At 38.8% G+C, this 24870-nt stretch overlaps 1 protein-coding gene across 1 annotated transcript in view; it reads right to left on the reverse strand.

Moving 5' to 3' along the window:
• Positions 1–24870, reverse strand: part of LOC126236970 (golgin subfamily B member 1-like) — a 535118-nt gene that overhangs the window by 306820 nt on the left and 203428 nt on the right. The window contains exons 16-17 of the mRNA XM_049946677.1: positions 14533–14724; positions 5540–5710 (exon numbers count right to left, since the gene is read on the reverse strand). Of these exons, the coding sequence (XP_049802634.1) occupies positions 5540–5710; positions 14533–14724 (363 nt within the window). The remainder of the gene's footprint in view (positions 1–5539; positions 5711–14532; positions 14725–24870) is intronic.

The raw sequence follows: 24870 nt of genomic DNA on the forward strand, positions 1-24870 counted from the left end.
GCCAGGTGGGTTCCCAGGATGTTGACAGTGGATCACAAAGAAACAAGAATAATGGTATGCAGCGAACTTTTGGAACAGTACGAGAATGGTGGAGATGAATTTTTTTGGAAGAATTGTGACAGGTGATGAAACATGGCTCCATCATTTTTCACCAGAGATGAAGAGGCAATCAATGGAGTGGCATCATGCAAATTCACCCAAGAAAAAAAAAATTCAAAACCACACCTTCTGCTGGAAAAGTTATGGCTATGGTGTTTTTTGATTCTGAAGGAATCTTGCATGTGGACATCATGCCAAGTGGAACCACCATAAATTCTGATGCATACAACACTGAAGACACTTCAAGCTCGACTGAGTCGTGTTCGACCACATCGGCAAAAGCAGTAAGTTTTGCTGTTGCATGACAATGCACGGCCACAAGTCAGTCAAAAAACCATGGAAGCGATCACAAAACTCAGAGATGGACAACACTGAAACACCCGCCTTACAGTCCTGACCTGGCTCCATGTGACTATCATCTCTTTGGGAAACTGAAAGACTCTCTTTCTGGAACGAGGTTTGAAGATGATGACTCCCTTGTGCACACTGCCAAACAGTGGCTCCAGGTCCAGAATTTTACCATGCGGGTATATAGGCGCTGGTTCCAAGGTGGTGTAAGGCAGTTGAGAGGGATGGAAATTATGTGGAGAAACAAAAATATTGTTCCTAAAGGATGTATCTACACACTGCAAAACTTTCAAACATGTAGAATAAAACATGGATTTAAAAAAAAAATAGTGTGCATTTCTTTTGGAGTGACCTTTGTATATTGCAGACAGTTATTTCCTGCGTCGTCCTTATACTGACAGTCACAGCTTCAAGAGGGGTTTGAAGGGGAACAGTGTCACTACAGATTGAGTTTAGGACATAAACACAAACTCCACCTGACACTCGATTATAGTCACTACGGTTCCTGTAATATCCCTTACAGCTGCGGAAGGTAGGGGTCGGGGAACCAGGTTTCATGGAAGGCAACGCAGATAGCAGGTGTAAAGCTTAACAGTTGCTGTAGCTCAGCCAGGCGGTGGAAAAACCACCACAATTCCACTGGAGGATGATGTCATCGTGAGACTGGGAAGGCATGGAACATTCAATGAGGTAGTTTACGCCTCAGAGTCACCTGCTGCCACCGACTTACTGCCTGAGCAGTTTAGATCCATTGTGTCTTGAGGGTTTGGAGAGATCTAGGTCCTCAGCGGATGCCAAAGTCTCCACCCCATCCTCAGACGCAGAGCTTGTAGGTAGCAGTGGTGTGGGTGCCACTGCAATTTCTTTGGACTTAGGAGTTTTCTTTTTGGATTTCTCTCGCTGCTCCTGGGCTTTCCCTGGCTGGGAGGACTTCACTGGCTCAGTCTCTGGGTCTGAGGATGAGCGTGAAGCCCTATGACCAGCTGCTTTTGGGCTCTTCAGCCACTGGGGGGTGTCATTTTTCCCACTAGCAGAAACCTGGGAAGGGAGCGACCCAAGGGACCCCTTCCTAGTGAGAGAAGCCGAAGAAGACTTACATTTCTCCAGCTTAGAAGTGGGGACGGACGTCCTCGATGGTTGGAGGGGTGTTGCTCTTGAAGTAGCTGGTGCAGGAGCAACAGGGAGGGAAATACCCCCCCCCCCCCCACCATCAATGGGGCAGGTGTAGTCTTCCGGATCTGAGAGGTGACTGGGGCTGGCGGAGCTGATGGTGCCAGAACTGTTGTAGCGGCGGCGTAAGACGATGTCATACGCACAGAATGCAGGCATTCAAGTTTTCTCTTAGCCTCAGTGTAGGTCAGTCAGTCCAGGGTCTTGTACTCCATGATTTTCCTTCCTTTCTGGAGAATATAGCAGTCTGGCGAGCAAGGCGAATGGTGCTCTCCGCAGTTGACACAGATGGGAGGTGGGGCACATGGAATATTGGGATGTGACGGGCATCTGCAATCTCGTCATGTGACACTGGAAGTACAGCAGGAAGACATATGGCCGAACTTCCAGCACTTAAAGCACCGCATTGGGGGAGGGATATAGGGCTTTACATCACAGTGGTAGACCATAATCTTGACCTTCTCGGGCAATGTATCACCCTTGAAGGCCAAGATGAAGGCACCGGTGACAGAAAATTGGAATAGAGATCAACATTAACATCATTTCCGCCCTTTTTACTGCTCATGAAAACCACACACTGCATATTGTACCGCCATACACCTTCCGAGGTCATGGTCCAGATTGCTATACACACCGGTACCCAGTAGCATGTCCTCTTGCATTGATGCATCATGCGGTCTATTGTGCACAGTTTGAGCCATAACACAATGTCCTGTGGCTGCACAAAAAGCATTATTCAACATGGTGGCATTGCTGTGAGGGTTCCTCCGAGCCATAATCCGTAGGTAGTGGTCCTCCACTGCAGTAGTAGCCATTGGGCAGCCTGAGCGAGGCATGTCATCAACAGTTCGTGTCTCTCTGTATCTCCTCCATGTCTGAACAACATCACTTTGGTTCACTCCGAGACAACTGGACACTTCGCTTGTTGAGAAACCTTCCTGGCACAAAGTAACAATGTGGATGCAACCGAACTGCAGTACTGACCATCTAGGCATGGTTGAACTACAGACAACATGAGCCTGGTACCTCCTCCTTGGTGAAATGATTGGAACTGATCAGTTGTTGGACCCCCTCTGTCTAATAGGCGCTGATCAAGCATGGTTGTTTACATCTTTGGGTATGTTTAGTGACATCTCTGAATGCTGAAAGAGACTGTATCTGTGATATCCACAGTTAATGTCTATCTTCAGGAGTTCTGGGAACTGGGTTGATGCAAAACTTCTTTTGATGTGTGTATCACCAAATTTTATTTTCATTTCCTTCTTTATTATCTGCAATGATTTTTTATCCTTCTTGAGTGACTTCAACTCAATGCTGATAATCAGGAAATCACATCTCGTATCTCAATTGTATTGACAGTGAACTACAGGATTTAAGAATATGAAAAATGTCGTTAGTTCTGCCACTGATATACACACACAACCAGAGATATGTCTAGGTGTGAAAGCAGCCCCATAATATACTGATTTTACTGCAATAACTATGCAATGTTCTATGAGAGCATGACAACTAGCTAAGCACTTGCATGGATGGCCACTGCCAAACTGTGGCTAAAGGCCATTTAGATAATACTGTAGTACTGAACATGACACACAGCACAAGGTGATTGACTTTAACGGCTGCATAATAACCTGTGCTGTTTGTACTTCAGAATGATATACTCCCCTTCGCCAATAACAACCCACGCTGTTTGGATTCCTCACAGTGATACAATTATTTTCCGAATTATGGAAGTGGAAATTTTTTCTGCAATATGTCTTTCACTACCCGCCCAATGCTAAAAATATAAAAAATTCTTTGCAAATGATAGCAAAATTGCAATTATACAAAAAAAACACTAGAACATGCAAATTAAATGCTGTGGGATGTCTGCAATTTGTCAATAAGCAATGAAATAATGCTGAATATAAAGACAACAAACAGAATAATTTTATACTTTCAAGTTTATAGGTGGAAGAGAGAGTACTGTTACATTAAATGTAGATCATAATTCCACAAAGTGTGTAATAAACAAAAAGTCAAAGTGGAATGAGACACAAATATACTACTAATGAGCCTGCCATCACCATTTTATGCCCTCTGAGTCCTATCATCAGTCTGAAACAACAAGTGTCTCATTGTATGCTCAGTCCTTAGCTATGGTCACATAACTAAGGACTGAGCATACAATGAGACCATAGCTAAGGTCTGAGCATACAATGAGACACTTGTTGTTTCAGACTGATGATAGGACTCAGAGGGCATAAAATGGTGATGGCAGGCTCATTAGTAGTATATTTGTGTCTCATTCCACTTTGACAAGTGTCTCATTGTATGCTCAGTCCTTAGCTATAGTACATTTTCTTTGACACCAAGTGCACAAAATATTCAGAGCAAAGAATAGGGCCATAAAAATAATAACTAAACATAGTAACTGAACTTATTGTACAACACTTTTTAAACAGTTGCAAATTCTAACTGCAACGCCTAAATAAGAAAAACGTATACATGTTAAATTAATCACAGAATCACTGCAGCACAAACACTAAGAAAAATTAAATAAAAAAACTGAAAACAATATTATCTATCAGTGAATCAAACTGCAGCCTCATTGACGTGAGAGAAGACGTGTAGGAAACGTTTCAGTGAGTTGGTAAAGGGGGGTGGGGGGTGGGTGGGGGGGGGGTCAGGGCAGATTTGGAGGAGGTGAAAGGGGCCCAACTTAATGCTTCTGCACTGGGTCCCTCAAGACTGTAGTTATACCCATGGTGCTACCTCTACTTGGTCAGCAGAGCTCTATTCCCTCTGATGTATTGATTATCTGTGTCAACAAGAGATGATTACTTCATCGAAACCAGCTGTCAATGAAAAGGTCGAGAGAGAGACTTTCAATTGTGCTTTCTCTTTCTTATTTAACCTATGTTTTATTTAAATAATTTAGGAGTAATGGTAATAACTCACCAAGCAATTGAGTCACCAACAATCATGTAAAATAGACTGAAAACATTTATAGCTTTTGGATGACTCCTCTTTCAAGCTAAAGAGACACCCTCCACCAATCCCCACCTCCCTGCACACAAACAAACATAACCACACATATGGCTATTTGGATACAATGTACCCGATCAATACACTGTGCCGGAACTGCAGTTCTGCTGCTTTACTGGGTTGAGGGGTTGTGTCACGTGGATTAGGTGAGGGCAGAAAAGAGACAGCACGAATAGGAGAGAGGGTGGGGGAAAAGTGGCAGACAGCAGGGAGGGAGGTAACAAGTGCATGGGATAGGAATGTGGGATGGAGAGGCGGCAGATGCAGAGGATAGAAGTGTAACATGGGCACCAGTGGCATTGAGTTCATGCAGCACACGGTGGTGTTCACGCATGTTTTCTTTTCAGTAGGAAGCTTTGGCCAAAAGCTAAATGTGCAAGTATTTTCTTTGTGCCTGTCTGCAATTCAGTGTGTGATCTTTATGGTGGGTAGTAATCTATTCTTTTCATAATGCTGTTGATATTTCTCTGACGAAAAAAAGGTGCAATAGCATATTGTTAAATGTGTCACCAGTACTAATATAGCAATAAGACCTGTAAGTAAAGTGTGAAAGACAGGAGGAGACAAACAAGTGTCATCGAGAGAGAGAGAGAGAGAGAGAGAGAGAGAGAGAGAGAGAGAGAGAGAGAGAGAGAGAGAGACTACCTAACTATAACATATTATACATCACTTAATCACTGAAAAAGAATGGAAGTAATGCAGAATAAATAATATAAACACTACTGTGAGAGAATTTTGTAAATCTAGTCACTACGGGCAACACTCTAATATACATATATGCAAATTGAAGGGGAGCACTGCGGTAAGTTGCAGCAGGACACTGTGTGGAATCAGTGTAAGCTAGGATTCATATAATTCAAATAACTCAAATATATGTTTTAATCATTTTACATACCTATAGTCTGGTTCGGCTACATAAGGATCACAAATATGGGTAAGTGTTGTAAGATGAGATGCATGGTCTCCCCCACCGTTATAATACATGTCAGATACCAAGTCATTTTCTGATTCACAGCTACTGCCAGACATTTTCCGACTGTGTTGGCTGACAATTTCTTCAGAGTAGCTGAAGCACAAAATGTCATTTTATAAAAAATGGATAACTACTTTTTAATTAATACCTATTTGTACCGCAACAGCCAGAAGAAACCAAAAAGATAGAATATTTCATGTAACACACTGTTTCCAGACAAAAACTGTACAATTAGTGCTATTCACAAGAAATTGATACCGGTACAGTACTGGAGACACATTTTCCCAAAACTGTAGGTTGACTAGTTCCAGTCATCCGTCAATTTTTTTTTAATCCAACAGAACAGTTACAACTTAGGAGATTAATACTTATATGTTTATCTTCTGTTTCCAGCATTTTCAAGGTTTTTATATGGAATGCTAGTTTACTTATACACCAAGCCACATACTTCAGTGTTTAGGTCAACATTTGCATATTTTTATAATAGTGATAACGATGATAGTAATAATAATAATTATTATTATTATTATAATAATAATACTATTTCATCAAAAACTGTTTTGCCTGCAAACAGTTTGGTATTAAGCTACTTGTCATTAATAAAGTTAGTATGTGTGTGTTTTATTTTCAATACTGTGCAACTATGTTCCTGTTATTATGCCACGAAATGCACTCAACACTTAAGTTTACCTTACAACATACTTTCAACAGTAGCACTGCCTACAATATTCAACTAATTTTCTTCTCCTTCTCTTGCTTGTGTTTGTCCCACATTGTCACAGTGTTGGCATGGTTAGAAACAGATTTGACATGGTTAATATAAGGTGTGGCTCGGCATCCTTCCTACCACTATCCAGTTACCTGCCCAGGATGGAATAAGTGTATCCTAATTTTATGTATGTACTACTAACCATAAGAAAGTAAGTAAAAATTTTCTAAAACTTTGTGTTTCACATAACTGACAGACTTGGGGTGTGTTTTTCAGATGATTTTCCGCATCCCACTAGGTGATTACTGGCCTGCATACACAGAACAAATATAATTGGGTGAGTAAACAATTTTTGTACTTTTCTCTGTCTCCCCCTCCTTTCCCCATTTTCCTTTTTTATAAATTGTGACAAGATATTTCATTTTCTAATCTCCTTCTAAATTAGTTTATGTCTCAAAACAGCTTATGTAATGTAAAAAGCATTTTACCAAGTACCCTGGTCCACTATTGATATTCATACCAGCTAAAGATAATTGTGACAGCAAATATTTGTTAAGTAGTGTATAAGAAAGGAGCAGATACTGTGCACCCCGGTCTGTGTTCGTACAGAGGATGTGTGGGCCATAACAATAAGAGCAGTTGCCGGCAGTCATGCGATGCGTGGCATCACTTGCTGTATGAGGCTATAAGAATGCTTTGACACTCCAATCTGGTGGTGTCTTGGACAGCTCAGGGTAAGAGGGTCACTGACAAAGTCAAAGGGGACCCAAAAATAAACGAATCACTTTTAAGTTAAAGAGAACTTTGGTGTACGGCCTATGGATCAGGCATTATGTATCAGTAGATGTTAACGTTTGAGTTTTGGTTGAACTACTTAGAGTTCTAATAACCAGGATCTCTCATTGTGAGACTTGAACACTTTAAATACAGATAAGTGTGAATAAGAGTTCAAAGTTTATTTAGTAGCTAAAAGTAGTCGTGATGCAACATTTCAGTATCACCCAGCAAATATCAAAGTTTAGAAGACAAGCAAGGTAATTCATGGTGGTGGGAAAGAATAGGGGACCATTCACAAGCAAGATTTATAAAAGGTGACTGGCAGATCTGACACTGTGAAAATGTATCACGTGCAGATAGCAGATGAAGTACACCACTGAGAAAAACCCAGCCAATACTTTTTCACTGTTTGTGATGAACAACCACTGAAACAAAGTAGGGATACTGAGATAACCATTTAAAAAATAAAATACAAAAAAAAAGTTCAAAAATTTCGACAAGATATTAAGAAGAATTAATTTGTTGCCCTTGGCAACTAATAATCATCAACAGAGCTTCAAGAGCTGAACACGGAAGTTTGTCTCAAGTTTTATTATCAAGACTGAGTACAAAAACATTCCTTTAACTTGTGAATAAACAATCTTCACGAAGAAGGAATAATTTATTGCTGGAATACTGAACACCGACCAACGTAATATTTTATGATGTGCTTGCACTGAAAGTACAAAGGAAGACCAGTGGAGTTTGCAATACGTAAGACAAGTTGGCGAGGAAGATAAATGATGTGATTGCGGCCAGCGGACAACGCACTGGTGCTCATCACACAACCATCAACTCTGAGACTTCGCACAGCACCATTATTGGTTCAACGGAAGTTGCATCAGCAGTCACCTACAGCCAAGCAAACATCAACATCATGTTGGCAATGCAGTGGCAGTTTGCAGCCAACCTGCACCTAATTTTTTTTAAAAAATAACTGGTGATAAGTGCAATTTTTTTCTAATTCCAGTCTTAACTGTTGGATGTAAGAGACTGGACAGAGTGATATTATATTGAATATTGAATTTATTGTTAATGACCAAGAAGTGAGCTATTACATCAACGTGGAAGTTTATGCCAGTGTTAATTCAAAAAATGACTACACAGGCAGAAAATGTTGATATAACAGCATCACCTGCCAAATTAATGGACAAAAATACAAAATTAATGGAAACAGTTGAGGATACTACTAACATTAAGCTGGACAAAAGTAAGAGAATCTGGAGGAAAACCTTTCTAAGAAAGCAGAAGAGACTATTAAGACCAAATTTATGTCAAGGTTCACAGAACAGGAAAACAAAATAACAGAGGTAGAAAGTAAAATAAATGTATTAACAGAAAACTTACCGTAAGAGGTACATAAAGTAGTTTGTCATGAGCTTAAGGAATATTTCAAAGATGTGACCCAAAATTTTAAATTGGTATACACCCAAATTTCAAACAAGAATGAGAGAGAACAATCATTAGGGCAACATAGGGTGTTAAGCCCAAATCTAACTTAACTAGTTTGGAAGAAAGACTAAAAGCGTTTGTTGAACCAATGTAAAACATCAACAGGAATTTCAAAAGATTTTGAATGTGTTAGAAGAAACTAAAAAAGCACTAGAGAGTAGACAAATTACCACATATCAAGAGAACAGACTTATTAGTATCAATAGTCATAAGAGTTTTGGGTTTAAGCTTTATGGTAATAAGCATGTGAACATTAATGAATACGAGGTGCATTCAAGTTCTAAGGCCTCCGATTTTTTTTCTCCGGACTGGAAAGAGATAGAAACATGCGCATTGTTTTAAAATGAGGCCGCGTTCATTGTCAATACGTCCCAGAGATGGCAGCACCGTATGGCAGATGGAATTTTACCGTCAGCGGCGAGAATGAGAACTGTTTTAAATTCTTAAAATGGCGACGTTTTCCTTACTTGAACAGCGTGCAATCATTCGTTTTCTGAATTTGCGTGGTGTGAAACCAATTGAAATTCATCGACAGTTGAAGGAGACATGTGGTGATGGCGTTATGGATGTGTCGAAAGTGCGTTCGTGGGTGCGACAGTTTAATGAAGCCAGAACATCGTGTGACAACAAACCGAAACAACCTCAGGCTCGCACAAGCCGGTCTGACGACATGATCGAGAAAGTGGAGAGAATTGTTTTGGGGGATCGCCGAATGACTGTTGAACAGATCGCCTCCAGAGTTGGCATTTCTGTGAGTTCTGTGCACACAATCCTGCATGACGACCTGAAAATGCGAAAAGTGTCATCCAGGTGGGTGCCACGAATGCTGACGGACGACCACATGGCTGCCCGTGTGGCATGTTGCCAAGCAATGTTGACGCGCAACGACAGCATGAATGGGACTTTCTTTTCGTCGGTTGTGACAATGGATGAGACGTGGATGCCATTTTTCAATCCAGAAACAAAGCGCCAGTTAGCTCAATGGAAGCACACAGATTCACCGCCACCAAAAAAATTTCTGGTAACCGCCAGTGCTGAAAAAATGATGGTGTCCATGATCTGAGACAGCGAGGGCGTAATCCTTACCCATTGCGTTCCAAAGGGCACTACGGTAACAGGTGCATCCTACGAAAATGTTTTGAAGAACAAATTCCTTCCTGCACTGCAACAAAAACGTCCGGGAAGGGCTGCGCATGTGCTGTTTCCCCAAGACAACACACCCACACATCGAGCTAACGTTACGCAACAGTTTCTTCGTGATAACAACTTTGAAGTGATTCCTCAAGCTCCCTACTCACCTGACCTGGCTCCTAGTGACTTTTGGCTTTTTCCAACAATGAAAGACACTCTCAGTGGTCGCACATTCACCAGCCATGCTGCTATTGCCTCAGCGATTTTCCAGTGGTCAAAACAGACTCCTAAAGAAGCCTTCGCCGCTGCCATGGAATCATGGCGTCAGCGTTATGAAAAATGTGTACGTCTGCAGGGCGATTATGTCAAGAAGTAACGCCAGTTTCATCGATTTAGGGTGAGTAGTTAATTAGAAAAAAAATCGGAGGCCTTAGAACTTGAATGCACCTCGTATGAAAAAGAGTTTTAAATTATGGATATGTATGTCTTAATATATTGTGTAACCATGAAAACAATCAATTATTTAATTGTATAGATAAAAAATCTACTCATCAAGTGGGGGCAGAACATTCACATAAAAGACTGTTGTGATTGGCAAGCTTTCGGAGCCAGTGACTCCTTATTCAGGCAGAAGGGATGAAGGGGAAGGAAGAATGGAGAAGGAAAAGGACTGGAGAGGTCTAGGAAAATGGGTAGTCTTTCTTTCTCATCCTGTATGGTAAGTCTCCCCTGACTTGTGGTTCTGGGTGACTTTTCCAAAATCTACCCCTTTTCCTAGACCTCTTCAGTAATTTTCCTTCACCCTTCTTCCTTCCCCTTCAACCCTTCTGCCTGAAGTAGGAGCCACTGGCTCCAAAAGCTTGCCAATCATAACAGTCTTTTATGTGTGTGTTCTGCTGCCACTTGGTGAGTAGAATTAATATATTATGCGAATTACTGTCTGTTGGATGTATTAAGTATAATGGTAGAGTATCAGGGTAAAGTCATGCTCATTGTGATAGCAAGTGAAATGTATTTATTCATAATTGGTGCACTGATAAGTGAATTGATAAAAAGCATTAGATTGAAGTGTATCTGTTCTCCTGATCCAGGTGGTAGTTTGGTTACACTATACACAGAAGGGGATGACTAGATGAGCAATTCTTTTATGAAATGATTTAAATCATTAAAGCGAAAATTGATCACCTCAAAGAAGAGGTTTCCTAAATAGTTAAGATTAAGGTTTTTCCTAATTATGGTTTGTGGGGTCCTTTTACAACTTAAAGCATATGAACACAGAAATATTTGAAATTTTCATGTGTACTCATAAGAAAGGATGTACTATAAACATATGACTCCTCTGAAAAACATGTATAAGGGAACAGATATTTAAAGAAGTCAAATTTTACACCATTTAAAGCAAATAGGTCTCTTTACTGAGATAATAGACTAAGGAAACAAATGATACTCACCTGCAAAGGGAGAGTTTAAGTATTTTCAAAGAAATGAATGTTTAGACATAACAAAAACAGCTGTGACATGGTATAATGTTCAAATATCACCCATGACACAATAAACAAAGCAGGTTTTGTTAAATATTGTTAAACATGAGATGAATTAATAGTCACTAGTGACACATATAAACGTACCTGTTGAGGAAATGAAAATACTGATGCTATAAATAAGAAATTATGTATGACATCTTCAGCTTTAGTGCAGGGATACGTGGTGTAACAGGGCATTTTATCAAATACTCTTGTCCACTATCGATATTCTTACTAGCTAAAAATGATCATGATAGCGTATATTTGTTAAGCAGTGTACACAAAGGAGCACAAGATCTGGCACTGAACCCAAGAAAATTCTGGCTGTATGTAAAATCGCTAAGCAGATCTAAGGCTTCCATTCAGTTCGTTGTTGACCACTCTGGTTTGGCAGTTGAAGACAGCAAAATGAAAGCTCAAGTTTTAAATTTCACATTCAAGAAATTGTTCACACAGGAGGATCATACAAACATACTGTCATTTGACCATAGGAAAGACTCCCATATGGACGACATAGTAATATTGTCACGTAGAAGAAGGTGTAATTAGATGAATGACAAACACTAACTTCACCTAACGAAGGTTTATTCAGCACTTGTACATACAAGAGCATGGAGCGAACTGCCTCCGGCCAGAACACGTACAGTATATATATCGCTACAGAACATTAAAGTAGAATGATTCTTGACATTTGTGGATACTTCTAGAAAGTACTCTAACCGAATATAGAAATTAAAATTGTACAGTCCAGGTGAGTTTTGAACTCACGACCCTCCTCCCAACATTTCAGTATCATAACCATTACACCACAGTGCTACTCAGCTTCTTCTGCCATAATATGCATTCCTGATATATAGAAACAACTGCATTCCTGGCATATAGAGCAACTGTAGGATTTTAAAACAAATAAATCACCACATCCTTATTTAATGCCAGTTTAATTTTACAAAGAGGACTCTACTGCATTAGTCCCTTACCTAGCTTGCATTTATCATGAATCTCTTGTCCAGCGCAAAGTCTCAAGCAACTGAAAAAAAAAAAAAAAAAAAAAAAAAAGAGAGAGAGAGAGAGAGAGAGAGAGAGAGAGAGAGAGAGAGAGCAGGTGACTCCATTATATAAGAAAGGTAAAAGAACGGACCTGCAAAATCACAGACCAATATCACTAATTTCTGTTTACTGCAGAATCCTTGAACATATTCTCAGTTTGAAAATTACACACTTTCTTGAGACAGAGAACTTTATGTGCATGAATCAGCATGGTTTTAGAAAGCGTCACCCGTCTGAAACTCAGTTTGTCCTTTTCTCACAGGATATTCTGTGAACTGTGGATGAAGGGCAACAGACAGATTCCATATTTCTAGATTTCCAGAAAGCATTTGACACTGTGCCCATTACAGGCTGTTAAAGAAGGAATGAGCATACAGAATAAGTTCACAGATATGTAAGTGGCTCGAAGACTTCTTAAATAATAGAACCCAGTATGTTGTCCTAGATGCCGAGTGCTCATCAGAGACAAAGGTATCATCAGGAGTGCCCCAGGGAAGTGTGATATGACCGCAGTTGTTCTCCATATACATAAATGATGTGGCTGACAGGGTGGGCAGCAATCTGAGGCTGTTTGCTGACGATGCTGTGGAGTACAGTAAGGTGTTGAAGTTGAGTCACTATAGGAAGATACAAGAAGACTTAAGACAAAACTTTAAGTTGTTGTGATGAATGGCAGCTAGCCCTAAATGTAAGTTAATGCAGGTGAGTAGGAATATCAAATCTGTAATGTTCGGATACAGTTTTACTAGTGTCCTACTTGACACAATCAGGTCATTTAAATATCTGGGCATAATGCTGCAAACCGATACAAGGAGGAACGAGCATGTGAGAACTGTGGTAGGGAAGGCGAATCGTTCACTTTGGGTTATTGGGAGAATTGTAGTAAAGAGTGGTTCATCTGTAAAGGAGACCACGTATAGGACACTAGTGCAAACTATTCTTCAATACTGCTTGAGTGTTTGGAATCCATACCAGATCGGACTGAAGGAAGGCCTTTGAGACGTGGCCTGCGAGATTTATTACCAGTTTGAACAATACGTAAGTGTTAATGAGATGCTTCAGGAACTCAAATGTCAATCCATGAAGGGAAGGTGACATTCTTTATGAGAAACACTATTGAGAAAATATAGAGGACTGGCATTTGGAGCTGACTGCCAAATGATTCTACTGCTGCCAACATACATTGCCCATAAGAACGACAAAGATAAGACACGAAAATTAGGGCTCATACAGAAGCATACAGACAGTCGTTTTTCGCTCACTGAATTTGCGAGTGGGATAGGAAAGGAAATGACATGTGGTGGTACAGAGTATTCTCCGCCATGCGTGATACGGTGGCTTGCAGAGTATCTATGTAGTTGTAGATGTAGATACTGAGCATCCTGGCCTGTGTTTGTACAGAGGGTGCATGCACTGTAACAACAAGGGCAGTGGCGAGCAGTCGTGTGATGTGCAATGCTCACTTGCTATATGAGGTTAATCACTTTTATGTTGAAGAGAGCTTTGATTTACGGCGCCTGAGGGTTAGATGTAATGCATCAATAGGTGTTGATGTTTCATGTTTGGTTAATATACTAAAGAACGAGACTTGAAGAGTTTTAAATTCACAGAACAGTTCATCAGTGCACCTGATAAAAGGAACGTCGTCATCTGCCGAAATATTGTGTGTGTTAGATACTGACATCCAGCAGTTCATCTTTGAAATATTTTGACACAAAATACACTGGGAGAAGCTGAAGAATCACACTATTAAATCTTGATCAGTAGATGTACTAATACAACATATAATGTAAAAGAAAGTAACAAGGATGAAATTCTCAATGAAACAGACTTATCATTTAAATAGTAAAGCCCGTTAAGTGACCATGGTGAATATGAGGGCCCTCTTTCGCTTATTATAACAACTCTCAGAGATAAACCTAATCACCCACTTGTTTTGAGAATGTTTGCATCACCTTTCTGATTCACTGGACACACTCCTCATCCCTTCCGCTAATAGTTCCCAATGTTAATATATTATTGGTTACATTATCAGCGACTGCTGGATAGACAAGTTGTAGACATATTTATGACTGATGCCTAATATAAAATATGTTTTTATTACTGCATAGCTGGAACATTTTCGATATTTTCTTTCTGAATTCTAAATACATACATATTTTTCAAAATAATTATTACATGATCAGGCATTCTTATATGTCTTCAGAGGTACAATGCTACAATGATCTTCCACTTACTGCTTTTCAACTTCTGCAACTTTCTGCTCAAAGTACCGACGAAGTTCTTCAACTTCTTTAGTGTACTTTGCTTCAAGTTCCTGTCTCACATCATCTAAGGCTGAAATGTCTCCACACTTAATTCCAGCAATTAAGTCACGCAGTTTTGAGATTTCAACATCTCGTTCATGTGATAATAAGTCAACAGCAAGCCTTTAAAAACAAATGTAAAAATGAAATAAACCAGTTAACATAAACAAAGTGAACAAAATAGAGAGCAAATAATAAATAAAGATAAATAAATGAACAAAATAAGAGTAAAATGTTACAGATGACTATTTGCAAGGCAAATCAAGCATAAATAATAATAATAATAATAATAATAATAATAATCGCTAGTGTCGGGTTACTAGCCCCCATTGAGCATCTCCCCAGTAAGCTGATGAAGGAACGTCTTCCAGCTACGGATGTCATTGGGGAAACCAAACACCTTGGCCACAGCAAAACTAGCTAAGGCAAAGAAAATCCCTGACAGGAACCCACAACTGCTTTGTGATCAACAGTGGAGGAAGACCACAGTTCATAACGAAGGAGAAGATGGATGAATCGGTCAATGATCAAGAAGTGTCTGTATCCTTTGTTAGGGACAGCCTTTTCACATCTGTTGGTAGGTATACAAGGACTGTTCAGAAAATTCTGGTACATTTGTAACTTCACACCAATGGTGTGCTGGAGCGAAATCAGATTGGCATCCCTGCACATGCCTATGTTTAATGTGTAATTGCCAGAAGTTTCATTGTTGTATGTCTGTTAGTTATTGTTCAGTACTTTATTGAGTAGAATGTTGTGTCGCACAGTTTGCGAATTTTGAGATGTCAGAGGAGCAATGTGTCTACATTAAATTTTGCATGAAACTCAAGAAAACCTTATAGAGGCACACAAATGATGCAGAAAAACTACAGTGATGAGTGCTTAAGCTGTACTCGGTGTTATAAATGGTTCACATGGTTTAAAAATAGCTGGATGGAAGTTAAAGATTACCCCCATCAGAAAGCCCTTCGACATCTACTGATGGTGCTCATGTCAGGAATGTCAATGAATTTGTGCATTACAATCAAACACTGTCGATCCACAAAATTGCAGAAGAATGTAGCATTTCAGTTGGATCACATCATAAAATCCTGACACAGCATCTTGGAATTCATTGTGTGACCATCAAGTTGGTCCCACAGTTCATGAGTCAAGACAGACACCTTCACCTCACAATATGTGTAGAACTTTTGGATTGCACAAATGTGAACTAGATGTTCCTTAATGGAATCATAACTGCTGATGGGACATGGGTGTATGGTTATGATGTTGCTTCAAGACCAAAAAAGATCATCAGGTCAGGTTGTATATCAATGCCATGCTGATAGTTTTCTTTGACTTTCAATTATTAGTTCATCAATTCATGCCACAGGGACAAGTTGTTAATCGTTGGTACTATTGGGACGTGTTGCAATGCATGTGAGAAAATATGAGAAGGAAACGTCCTGAAATGTGGTGTGACAATTCATGGCTCTTGCATCACAATAACACACCCACACATTCATCCTTGCTGATGCGTATCTATCACACAAAAAATGACATCACTGTGCTACCTCACCCTCCATACTCTCCAGACCTGGCCACTGCGGACTTTTTTTTATTTCCAAAGTTGAAAACCCCCTTTAAAAGGATGAAGATTTGCAACGATAGATGATCCACCAAGAGGTGTACCAAGACTGTTTCTGAAAGGGGAAACGGTCTTGGGAGTGGTGCATTAATTGTGAAGAGAGTATTTAAAGGACACCATGCACAATAAGTAAAAGGTATATACAGGACATTTTTGTGGAGAAAGTTCTGGAATTTTTTGAACAGACCCCATAAAACATTCAGATAATAAAATGGTGAGTCCCTCAGAAAAGAAAGCATCCTGGGGTTCACCAGAGCAACTCTGGAGCTGCAGCTGGGGGTAACAGCTTAAATGCCAGGAGTGATGAGAGGGATTCCAGAAGGCCTCACAGTGGGTCATGCAAACCAGCTACTATCATACACTAAAAGCACCCAATGTTTGCAGCTCACATTTACTTGTGAACTAGATTTGTTACTTCACAGTCAAGCGCAGCTTAGATGCCACTCACAAAAGACAGACAAACTGCTAGTGCACATGAAATGGACTGATGATACGAATGTGTTCATTATGTGCCAGTATTATTTTATCGTTAGGTTTGAGACTAAGGTCATTAATTACATAGCAGAGCTACATGTGCAGTATAGTAAGCAGTACCATTCTCTGAAAGTTACATAACAGAGACCAGCACAACAGAAACTTGCTATTCTAGTAAGGAACCTGATACCAGCACCAATACTGAACAAAATCAAATCAGAGACTGCTCAAATTACACAAATTTAAAATTTCTCACTTCACTCAGAAGGCAATTTCACCTTTGAACAGCAAAGATGATGATTATGAACCCTGGAAAAGTAGTAGCGAGATCAGTACATGAAAAGATGGTGCTAGTATATGTACACACAGTATTCATTCAGACTACAAAGCACCATGGAAAATACATTTCATCAGTGGTATAGAAAATTTGTGAAATGTATTACCAGAATAAAGAACACAAGAAAACATCCAAGCACACGTGTGCATGCACACACACACACACACACACACAACAAGATATTATACCAAAATACCTAACACAGGATATAACACACAGAAACAAAACAGACACGTCCATATACCACCCTATCACATGTTTATGCACGGTATACAGCGTTCGCATCATGTATAAGCAAACTGAGGTATAGACACTTAATGCAAATCGAAGAATTGACAAACAACAGACAGACTGCATGAAGAAATCTATAAAGGTTGTAAAGAACAATCTAGACTCTGTCACACTAGAGCAAGCAGCAGATTAAAAAAGTATCATTCTACAGCCCAAATTGATTGCAAAAATGCATCTGATTCCATTCCACATACTTTCTTTATCAAAGTTCTGCAGATTTATAAGATAAACACTTCAATCATCAGTACTCTCTCATCCATGATGAAGCACTGAAAGACACATCTACAACTCAAAGGCAACAACAAAATGATAATAACAGAGGAAATTATGGTCAAGAGACACATATTTCAAGGGAATAGTTTGAGCTGCTTACAGTTATGCTAAGTAATCAATCCACTTTCATCAATATTCAGTTCAATTAGATACGGATTTGCCATCAGAAGCAGCAATGGCTATATGTTAAATCATCCTATGTATATTTATGACATTAAAATATAAACCTCAAAAGAAACACAGATTCACCTCCTTTAAGCAGTAGAAATATGTTCCAGAACATAAGCATGTAATTTGGCACAGACAAAGCATGCTATACAATATGACAGTCATGATCTTGGTGCCTGTTTCACCACATGTGGCATATCGATTCTCCCCCTAGCCACCAGTTTCTCACAGCTCTGCACAGGTGGGAACTAGCCCTACAACATATCCTTGGTTATCACCACCCACCTGGCCTTAATTTACATTAATTCCTTCTGTCTCAGTATTTCTTCACAACAACTACTCCTTTCTTCACTACATTTTAGTTTTCTATGTCATGTCTTTCATTTTCTCACCTATTTATTTTTCACCTCCCCCTCCCACCTCTGTTGCATCCAATGCACTTAGCTCTTCACTCTTATTAGCTCATGTACAATGTTTAAATAGTAATTTTTGTCTTGCATATTATCCTGTCTTCCACCTTTAAGCTTTCAGGTTTTCAAATCTTGTCCAGTGCACTCCCCAACAATCAATCTTTCCTTCTCATCCTGTCTGTTCAAGTCTCCCCACACTTGGGGTTCTGGATGACTTTTCCGAACTGTACCCCTTTCCCTAAACCTCTCCAGCTCTTTTCCTTCACCCCTCTTCCTTCCCCTTCAACTCTTCCACTGGAAGAAGGTGCCATTGGTTCCAACAGTTTGTGCAAGTTAAACCTTTTTGTGTGTGTGTTCTCCTGCCACTGCTTGGAGAGTAGATTTTTTTATCTATCCAGTTACATTATATTGTCAATATGATAGGTTGGATTAGAAAAGAACTGCACAGAAAACATTCAATTTACATGAGTCAGAATAATGTCAATTTGCACGCATCAGACCACTGGTTAATGCAGGTTTGCATGTAGAAACAGGAATTTCTGACAGAGATACAAGATCATGTCATTTCAAGTATAAACTGAAAGAGCACACATCACACATTACATCAGTATGTGAAGCCTCGGCACCCAATGAATATCTGAAAAGGCATAAGGTCACCAAAATAACCCCCAGAAGTCGGGACAGCAGTCACAATTAATGAAAGACTTTCTTCCATACTAAAGGTACAGTCTCTCACCACTGTTATGGAAAACGAAAACTCTAAAATATCTGGAACCTGTAAAAATACACACATTACCATTGATTCCAAAATCAAAATTTGTTAAAATCAACTTTTGTTTTGTGTGTTGGCTACATGTACCAGGAGCATGCACAGTTGTCGTGATGAAGCAGCCAGTATGTCTATTAACTGTGTGAAAGCTTACAACATCTAGCGGCAGTAGCGAGAATTAATGAAGTGCTCGATTGTGCCAATACTGTGTTGTAAGGAGCAACCATCTAGTGCCAAGGACTGTGAATAATTAACTGCATACTCTATTGTGTTTTAAATTATATTTTTAATGATTAAGATGTGTAACACTTAAATTATGTCACATATAAAACAACCAATTAAATGGCATTATCAAAATATGTATGTAATTAATTAGGGAGTAACAGTTGTAGGGAAAAGAGCTATTACATCAGTTAACAGAATTACAATTGGACAAAGAACATGCAATCCTGTCTTTCTGATAGTTTCTGAGAAGACATGGACAAAGACATAGATAAACTGTGTACAAATGCTACTTTTGGAATTAACAATTATTTAGCAGTTGTACACCATCATGACAAGATGTGTTGGGTCTGTTTCTAGAAATGTTTAAAAGCCAGATTTTGCAACTCTGAAAAAAGGGCATCACAACACATATTATGGGTGGTGGCTGGCTATTTATACAATGGAAACAATCGCTTCTACGGATTACAAGCTGTTACAAGGAGCCAACTATTTACTTGACAAAAGGCTGTGAGAATTTACATAACATTTATAACAAAGGCAATATAAACTGCTCACTGAAGTAACTATAGACTTAAGTATTTTTATTACATGTGTTGTGCAATTTGTGGCCACATTTTCAGTGAGCTATATTGCGAAATTAAGTTTTCATTTTGTGAAGCCAATTCCCTCAAGTGTAGTGTTTTTTTATTTCAATAATTACCTTTCCATTCATCATAACTGGTCTCATGTGTTTCATTACATAAGTAGTGAGTGCATCCCAATCCTATTCCATGTTCCATGTTCAACAGAAAAAAAGGGGAGAGAGGGGTGGGGGTGGGGGGGTTACAAGCTGAATTTGATATATTCTTTAATCAACTAGTGCAGCATATTTATATTAATGATGAAACATCTTGCTGTACTAAAATTGCCAATTGCTGTGAAGGGTATAACACAGCTGACTTCAAAAGGTACAGGCTAAATTCACTATTAATCAGTAGAGACACTGTGGTGAACAGATTCTAGTGGAAATGATACTTTCATTTGTGTGTGAGAAACTGAGGTTTTATTTAGCATGATTAAAAGTTTATCATCATGTTCAGTTACACATTATTTTTCACATAATTACTGTAAAGTGAACAACTGCAAACTTTCATTTATAAAAATAAATGTTTTTCATACCAAAAGCCATCCACTATAGTGGACATTATGCCATCAGTGAAATGCAGATTAATCGTATATTTAATAACTCAACATTTAATAAGTAAATATTTTTTATTGTGATGTGTTTTACATGTTAACATCATTTGTGAGTGTAAACGCAAGTGGGTTAACATGTATTAAGTTTCTTGTGTTTGTGTTCAACCTTCAGTCATCTCAGAGTTCAGAAGCAATTATCAGTACAATTAGCAACTTCTCCTCTAATCAAATTAAAATTATAATAAATTATTTCATGTTTGCTGACTTGCTTGCACCATCTTGTTATTAAGTACATAGTGTAAAGGTAATTAGCAAGCAGTTACTGCATGCCATCAATACCATTTCAGCGCAATGCCTTATGGTCAAATAAATCTTATTCCTAATTAGGATGGGACTAATTAACTGAATCAAGATGGTACCATTGCAAACCGCAGCATAATAATAGATAAAATAAACCATTTTAACGGGCCTGACATAACAGTTATTAACAAAGCTGAGCACATCACATTCCTTACTGTCATCGGTGCATCCCACAAGCATAGTTTCTGAACTACCTGCAATGAAAAGAGGCCAAATACAGCGACCAGGTAGATGAGGTAAAAGCCATGTGCAAACAGGAGTCAGCACACATCATTCCTTTGGTAATATTGGACACTCCTGTTGTTCCAAAACAAACTGTGCAATGGTTAAAGGACCGAAAACTGCATCCTTTGGGGATTGCAGAAGAAAATTATACTGAACACATGCGGAGAAGTTCATTGGGTTCTTGAGAACACAGTTAATTTAGTAATAACTTGCTACATAATATACTTGCTACATAATCATACTTCGACCATCATCAGTTATTTTACTCCCTAAATAGTAAAGGAGTTTTGCTATTTAGGGAGTAAAATAACTGATGATGGTCGAAGTAGAGAGGATATAAAATGTAGACTGGCAATGGGAAGGAAATCGTTTCTGAAGAAGAGAAATTTGTTAACATCGAGTATAGATTTAAGTGTCAGGAAGTCGTTTCTGAAAGTATTTGTATGGAGTGTAGCCATGTATGGAAGTGAAACATGGACGATAACTAGTTTGGACAAGAAGAGAATAGAAGCTTTCGAAATGTGGTGCTACAGAAGAATGCTGAAGATAAGGTGGGTAGATCACGTAACTAATGAGGAGGTATTGAATAGGATTGTGGAGAAGTGAAGTTTGTGGCACAACTTGACTAGAAGAAGGGATCGGTTGGTAGGACATGTTTTGAGGCATCAAGGGATCACAAATTTAGCATTGGAGGGTAAAAATCGTAGAGGGAGACCAAGAGATCAATACACTAAGCAGATTCAGAAGGATGTAGGTTGCAGTAGGTACTGGGAGATGAAGAAGCTTGCACAGGATAGAGTAGCATGGAGAGCTGCATCAAACCAGTCTCAGGACTGAAGACCACAACAACAACAACAACAACTTGCTACATAAACAGTTGTTATATCAATTGCTTGTACAAATGAATGAGTTAATAAATAATAATAATAAATAGTAAACAGGTGATGTTTGAGAGAACAAAAAATGCCATATCTCACTCTGTAAAAAAGGGGGGGGGGGGGGGGCGATAGGAAGAGAATGGAAACAAACAATTTATAATAGACATTATATACTCCTAAAATTTTCATCTCTCTTAAATCCAGAAATAAGAATTTTTGCCTCCTAATTCTCTAAAGGGAACCTACATGCACTATAACTCTGAAATTACAAGCCTGGACATCATCATCATCATCATCATCATTATCATCATCATCGCCATTATTTTCAAGCACAATTCATGTACCAGTTTCTTTCATGTATGCTAGAGGTACATTTATTTCTTTCCTTAAGGGGCTCCGGAAAGGCTCAAAAGCATGAAAAGTTCAATTTTTACTTTTTTGCATTTTCTGAATCTGCAGACTATTACCTTTTAACAGATATATAATTTATTCAATTCCCAAGACTACAACTATTTTTAAATTTTTTTTGAAATGTGTTCTACATGGGCGTGACCCACTGTGGCGCTGTTAAACTGCTGTCAAATGGTGTTATTATTAACGTCCGTGTTCATCAGGTACATTTTAGTGATGTGAGATAAAGTATGTGTTGTGGCTAACCTGTGATGGTTCAATATATATCGCTGGTGTGATTGTCGATTGTTTCATGTTTATTTACTCTGTCGTTATCTCGAAAATATTCGTAATTAATTCTGTTTCTGGAGTCTCTGTTTTGTTGAAGTATAATAATGAGTAAAAGTAAAGTTATTAGAAATCCTCTGAAGGCTTTTAAGAAAAGGAGAAATGTTGGAAAGCCAAAGGTATGTGTTATTACTGTAAACAATAAAGACGATGAAAATCCCCAACATAGCTTGTGTCCCAAAGAAGAAGACAGTTGGTGTAAATATAACAAAGGATTGCTAACTGGTGAAGTGTACACTCATAAGCATAGTCTGCCTCATGCAATAATGGAGGTGATAAAACCTATTTTCAGAGACTTAGCAGCACCTGAACTGTTGAAAAAGTGTATTCACGGAAAAACTCAAAACCCCAATGAAAGTGTAAATAGTGTTATATGGTCGAGAATCCCCAAGACTGTATTTGTTGGAATAGAAACACTTCACTTTGGTGTGTATGATGCTGTTGCGACTTTCAATGATGGCAACATTGTAAGGTGCAAGGTATTTAGAAATATGGGAATGAAGATAGGTTCTAACATGGTACGAGCGATGCTTGCTTTAGACAAGGAACGCCTTCTGGCTGCAGACAGGGCTGTAAAGAGTCTAGAAATACAAGCAAGAGTAAACAGGAGGAGGAACAAGAGGAAGCTGGAGGAGGAGTTTGCAGAGGATGAAGATAATCCATCCTATGGACCTGGAATGCACTAAAAAGTTAATCCAATCTTTGTCGCTCGATTCCCAAAACTTTTATTTTCTCATACTAATTACATGTTTTCTAAGGATCTTCCAAACATATTTGTTTCAAACTTTCAGTAAATGTTACACAGCACCTTCTGCATAATTTAACACAGCCTTTTTCCAAAAAACTGTATATTTTTGAATATATAAATAAAAAATTGCAAAACAATGTTGTGAATTTTCATTACAATTGAAAAAAAAAATCATCTTTAATAACTGAACTAAAAATTTGTAAAATCCCTTTGTTAAGTTGTAGCCCATATTCCAATAAATAATCTGTAAAAAGTTCAACTTCCTACCTCAAATACTTTGTGAGGAAAGGTGTAATTTATAAGCGTTATTTTAACATTGCAAGTATAGGGCGTTCCGGAGCCCCTTAAGAGAAATCATCTTTTCTCTTAAGGGCATTAAATTGTTTGGAATATTTCTTGTGCATGAAATCCATATTAATGTAATAATGATTCACAGGAGCTGGTATTTTAAATTTTACTGACTGTTACCAGTTTTCAGTGATCGCTCACTCTCAAACAGTATGTTGTAAGATCTTATACTCTATTTTTCAAATATGATGTATAAGGGGCAGACAAATGAAAACTTAGCACCCATCACAATGGGACCACGGGATGGTACCATTCAAAAGTAATCACAACACTTGTTAAGACATTTATCCCACTGGGAGACAAGATGCTCAATTCCTGTTTTGTAGAAAGGTTCGATCCCTAACAGATCCACAACTGCACCCACTCCTTCATTTCCTTGTCTGACTGACAAGTTTTTTTCAGGTCAACAAAGATGTAAAAAATCATGCAGAGAAAGGTCTGGGCTGCAACGAGGATGTTGCAGCATTTCCCAAACAAATCGCTGAAGCACAGCCTTTGGTAGTGTGAGGGTAGGCATTGTCACGTAACAGGATGATTCTGCCCTACAGCATTCCTGGACATTTTCACATTATGGCACGTCGGATTTTGTGCAAAGTGTCTTCTCAGTGCTGTACAACAACTGTAGTTCCATACTCACGGAACTCAATGAACAGTTGAAGAAGGAGGCCATCACAACCTTACCAGAACTTGTGTGAACAGCTTTGGATTTCCTTGGCAGGGGAGATGTGGTATGTTCCCATTGTTGGCTTGCTGTTTGCCCTAACTCTGTCAGACACTGTCAGATGATATCATCCTATTGTACAGCAATGCCCACCACCACACTGCCAACAGCATGAAGACTATGCTTCAGCAATTTGGTTGGGAAACTTGGAAAACACTGCAATATCCTCTGTACAGCCCGGCTCTTTCATTGTATGGTTTTCACATCTTTGGTGATCTGAAGAAAGACTTCAGTTTCAGTAACACAAGAAAGTGCAACATTGGGTGCAACTGCAAAGCTGTCCAGTGGTTGACCGCATTCTATGAAAAAGGATTTAAAAAATAAATAAATAAAATAAAAAACCACTTGTTTATAAGTGTAGTTGCATGATTAGGAATAATATGACAAAGTGTTCATTAATGTTAGCTCTAATCATGTACGTATCCTGTAAACTGACTCGTTCCATGTAATTACGATAAAAGAATCATTTAAAAGACCTATGGAATATGTAACGAACTAACT

Source organism: Schistocerca nitens, chromosome 2, assembly GCF_023898315.1.
Source record: "Schistocerca nitens isolate TAMUIC-IGC-003100 chromosome 2, iqSchNite1.1, whole genome shotgun sequence".
In the NCBI taxonomy this organism is placed as follows: Eukaryota; Metazoa; Arthropoda; class Insecta; order Orthoptera; family Acrididae; genus Schistocerca; species Schistocerca nitens.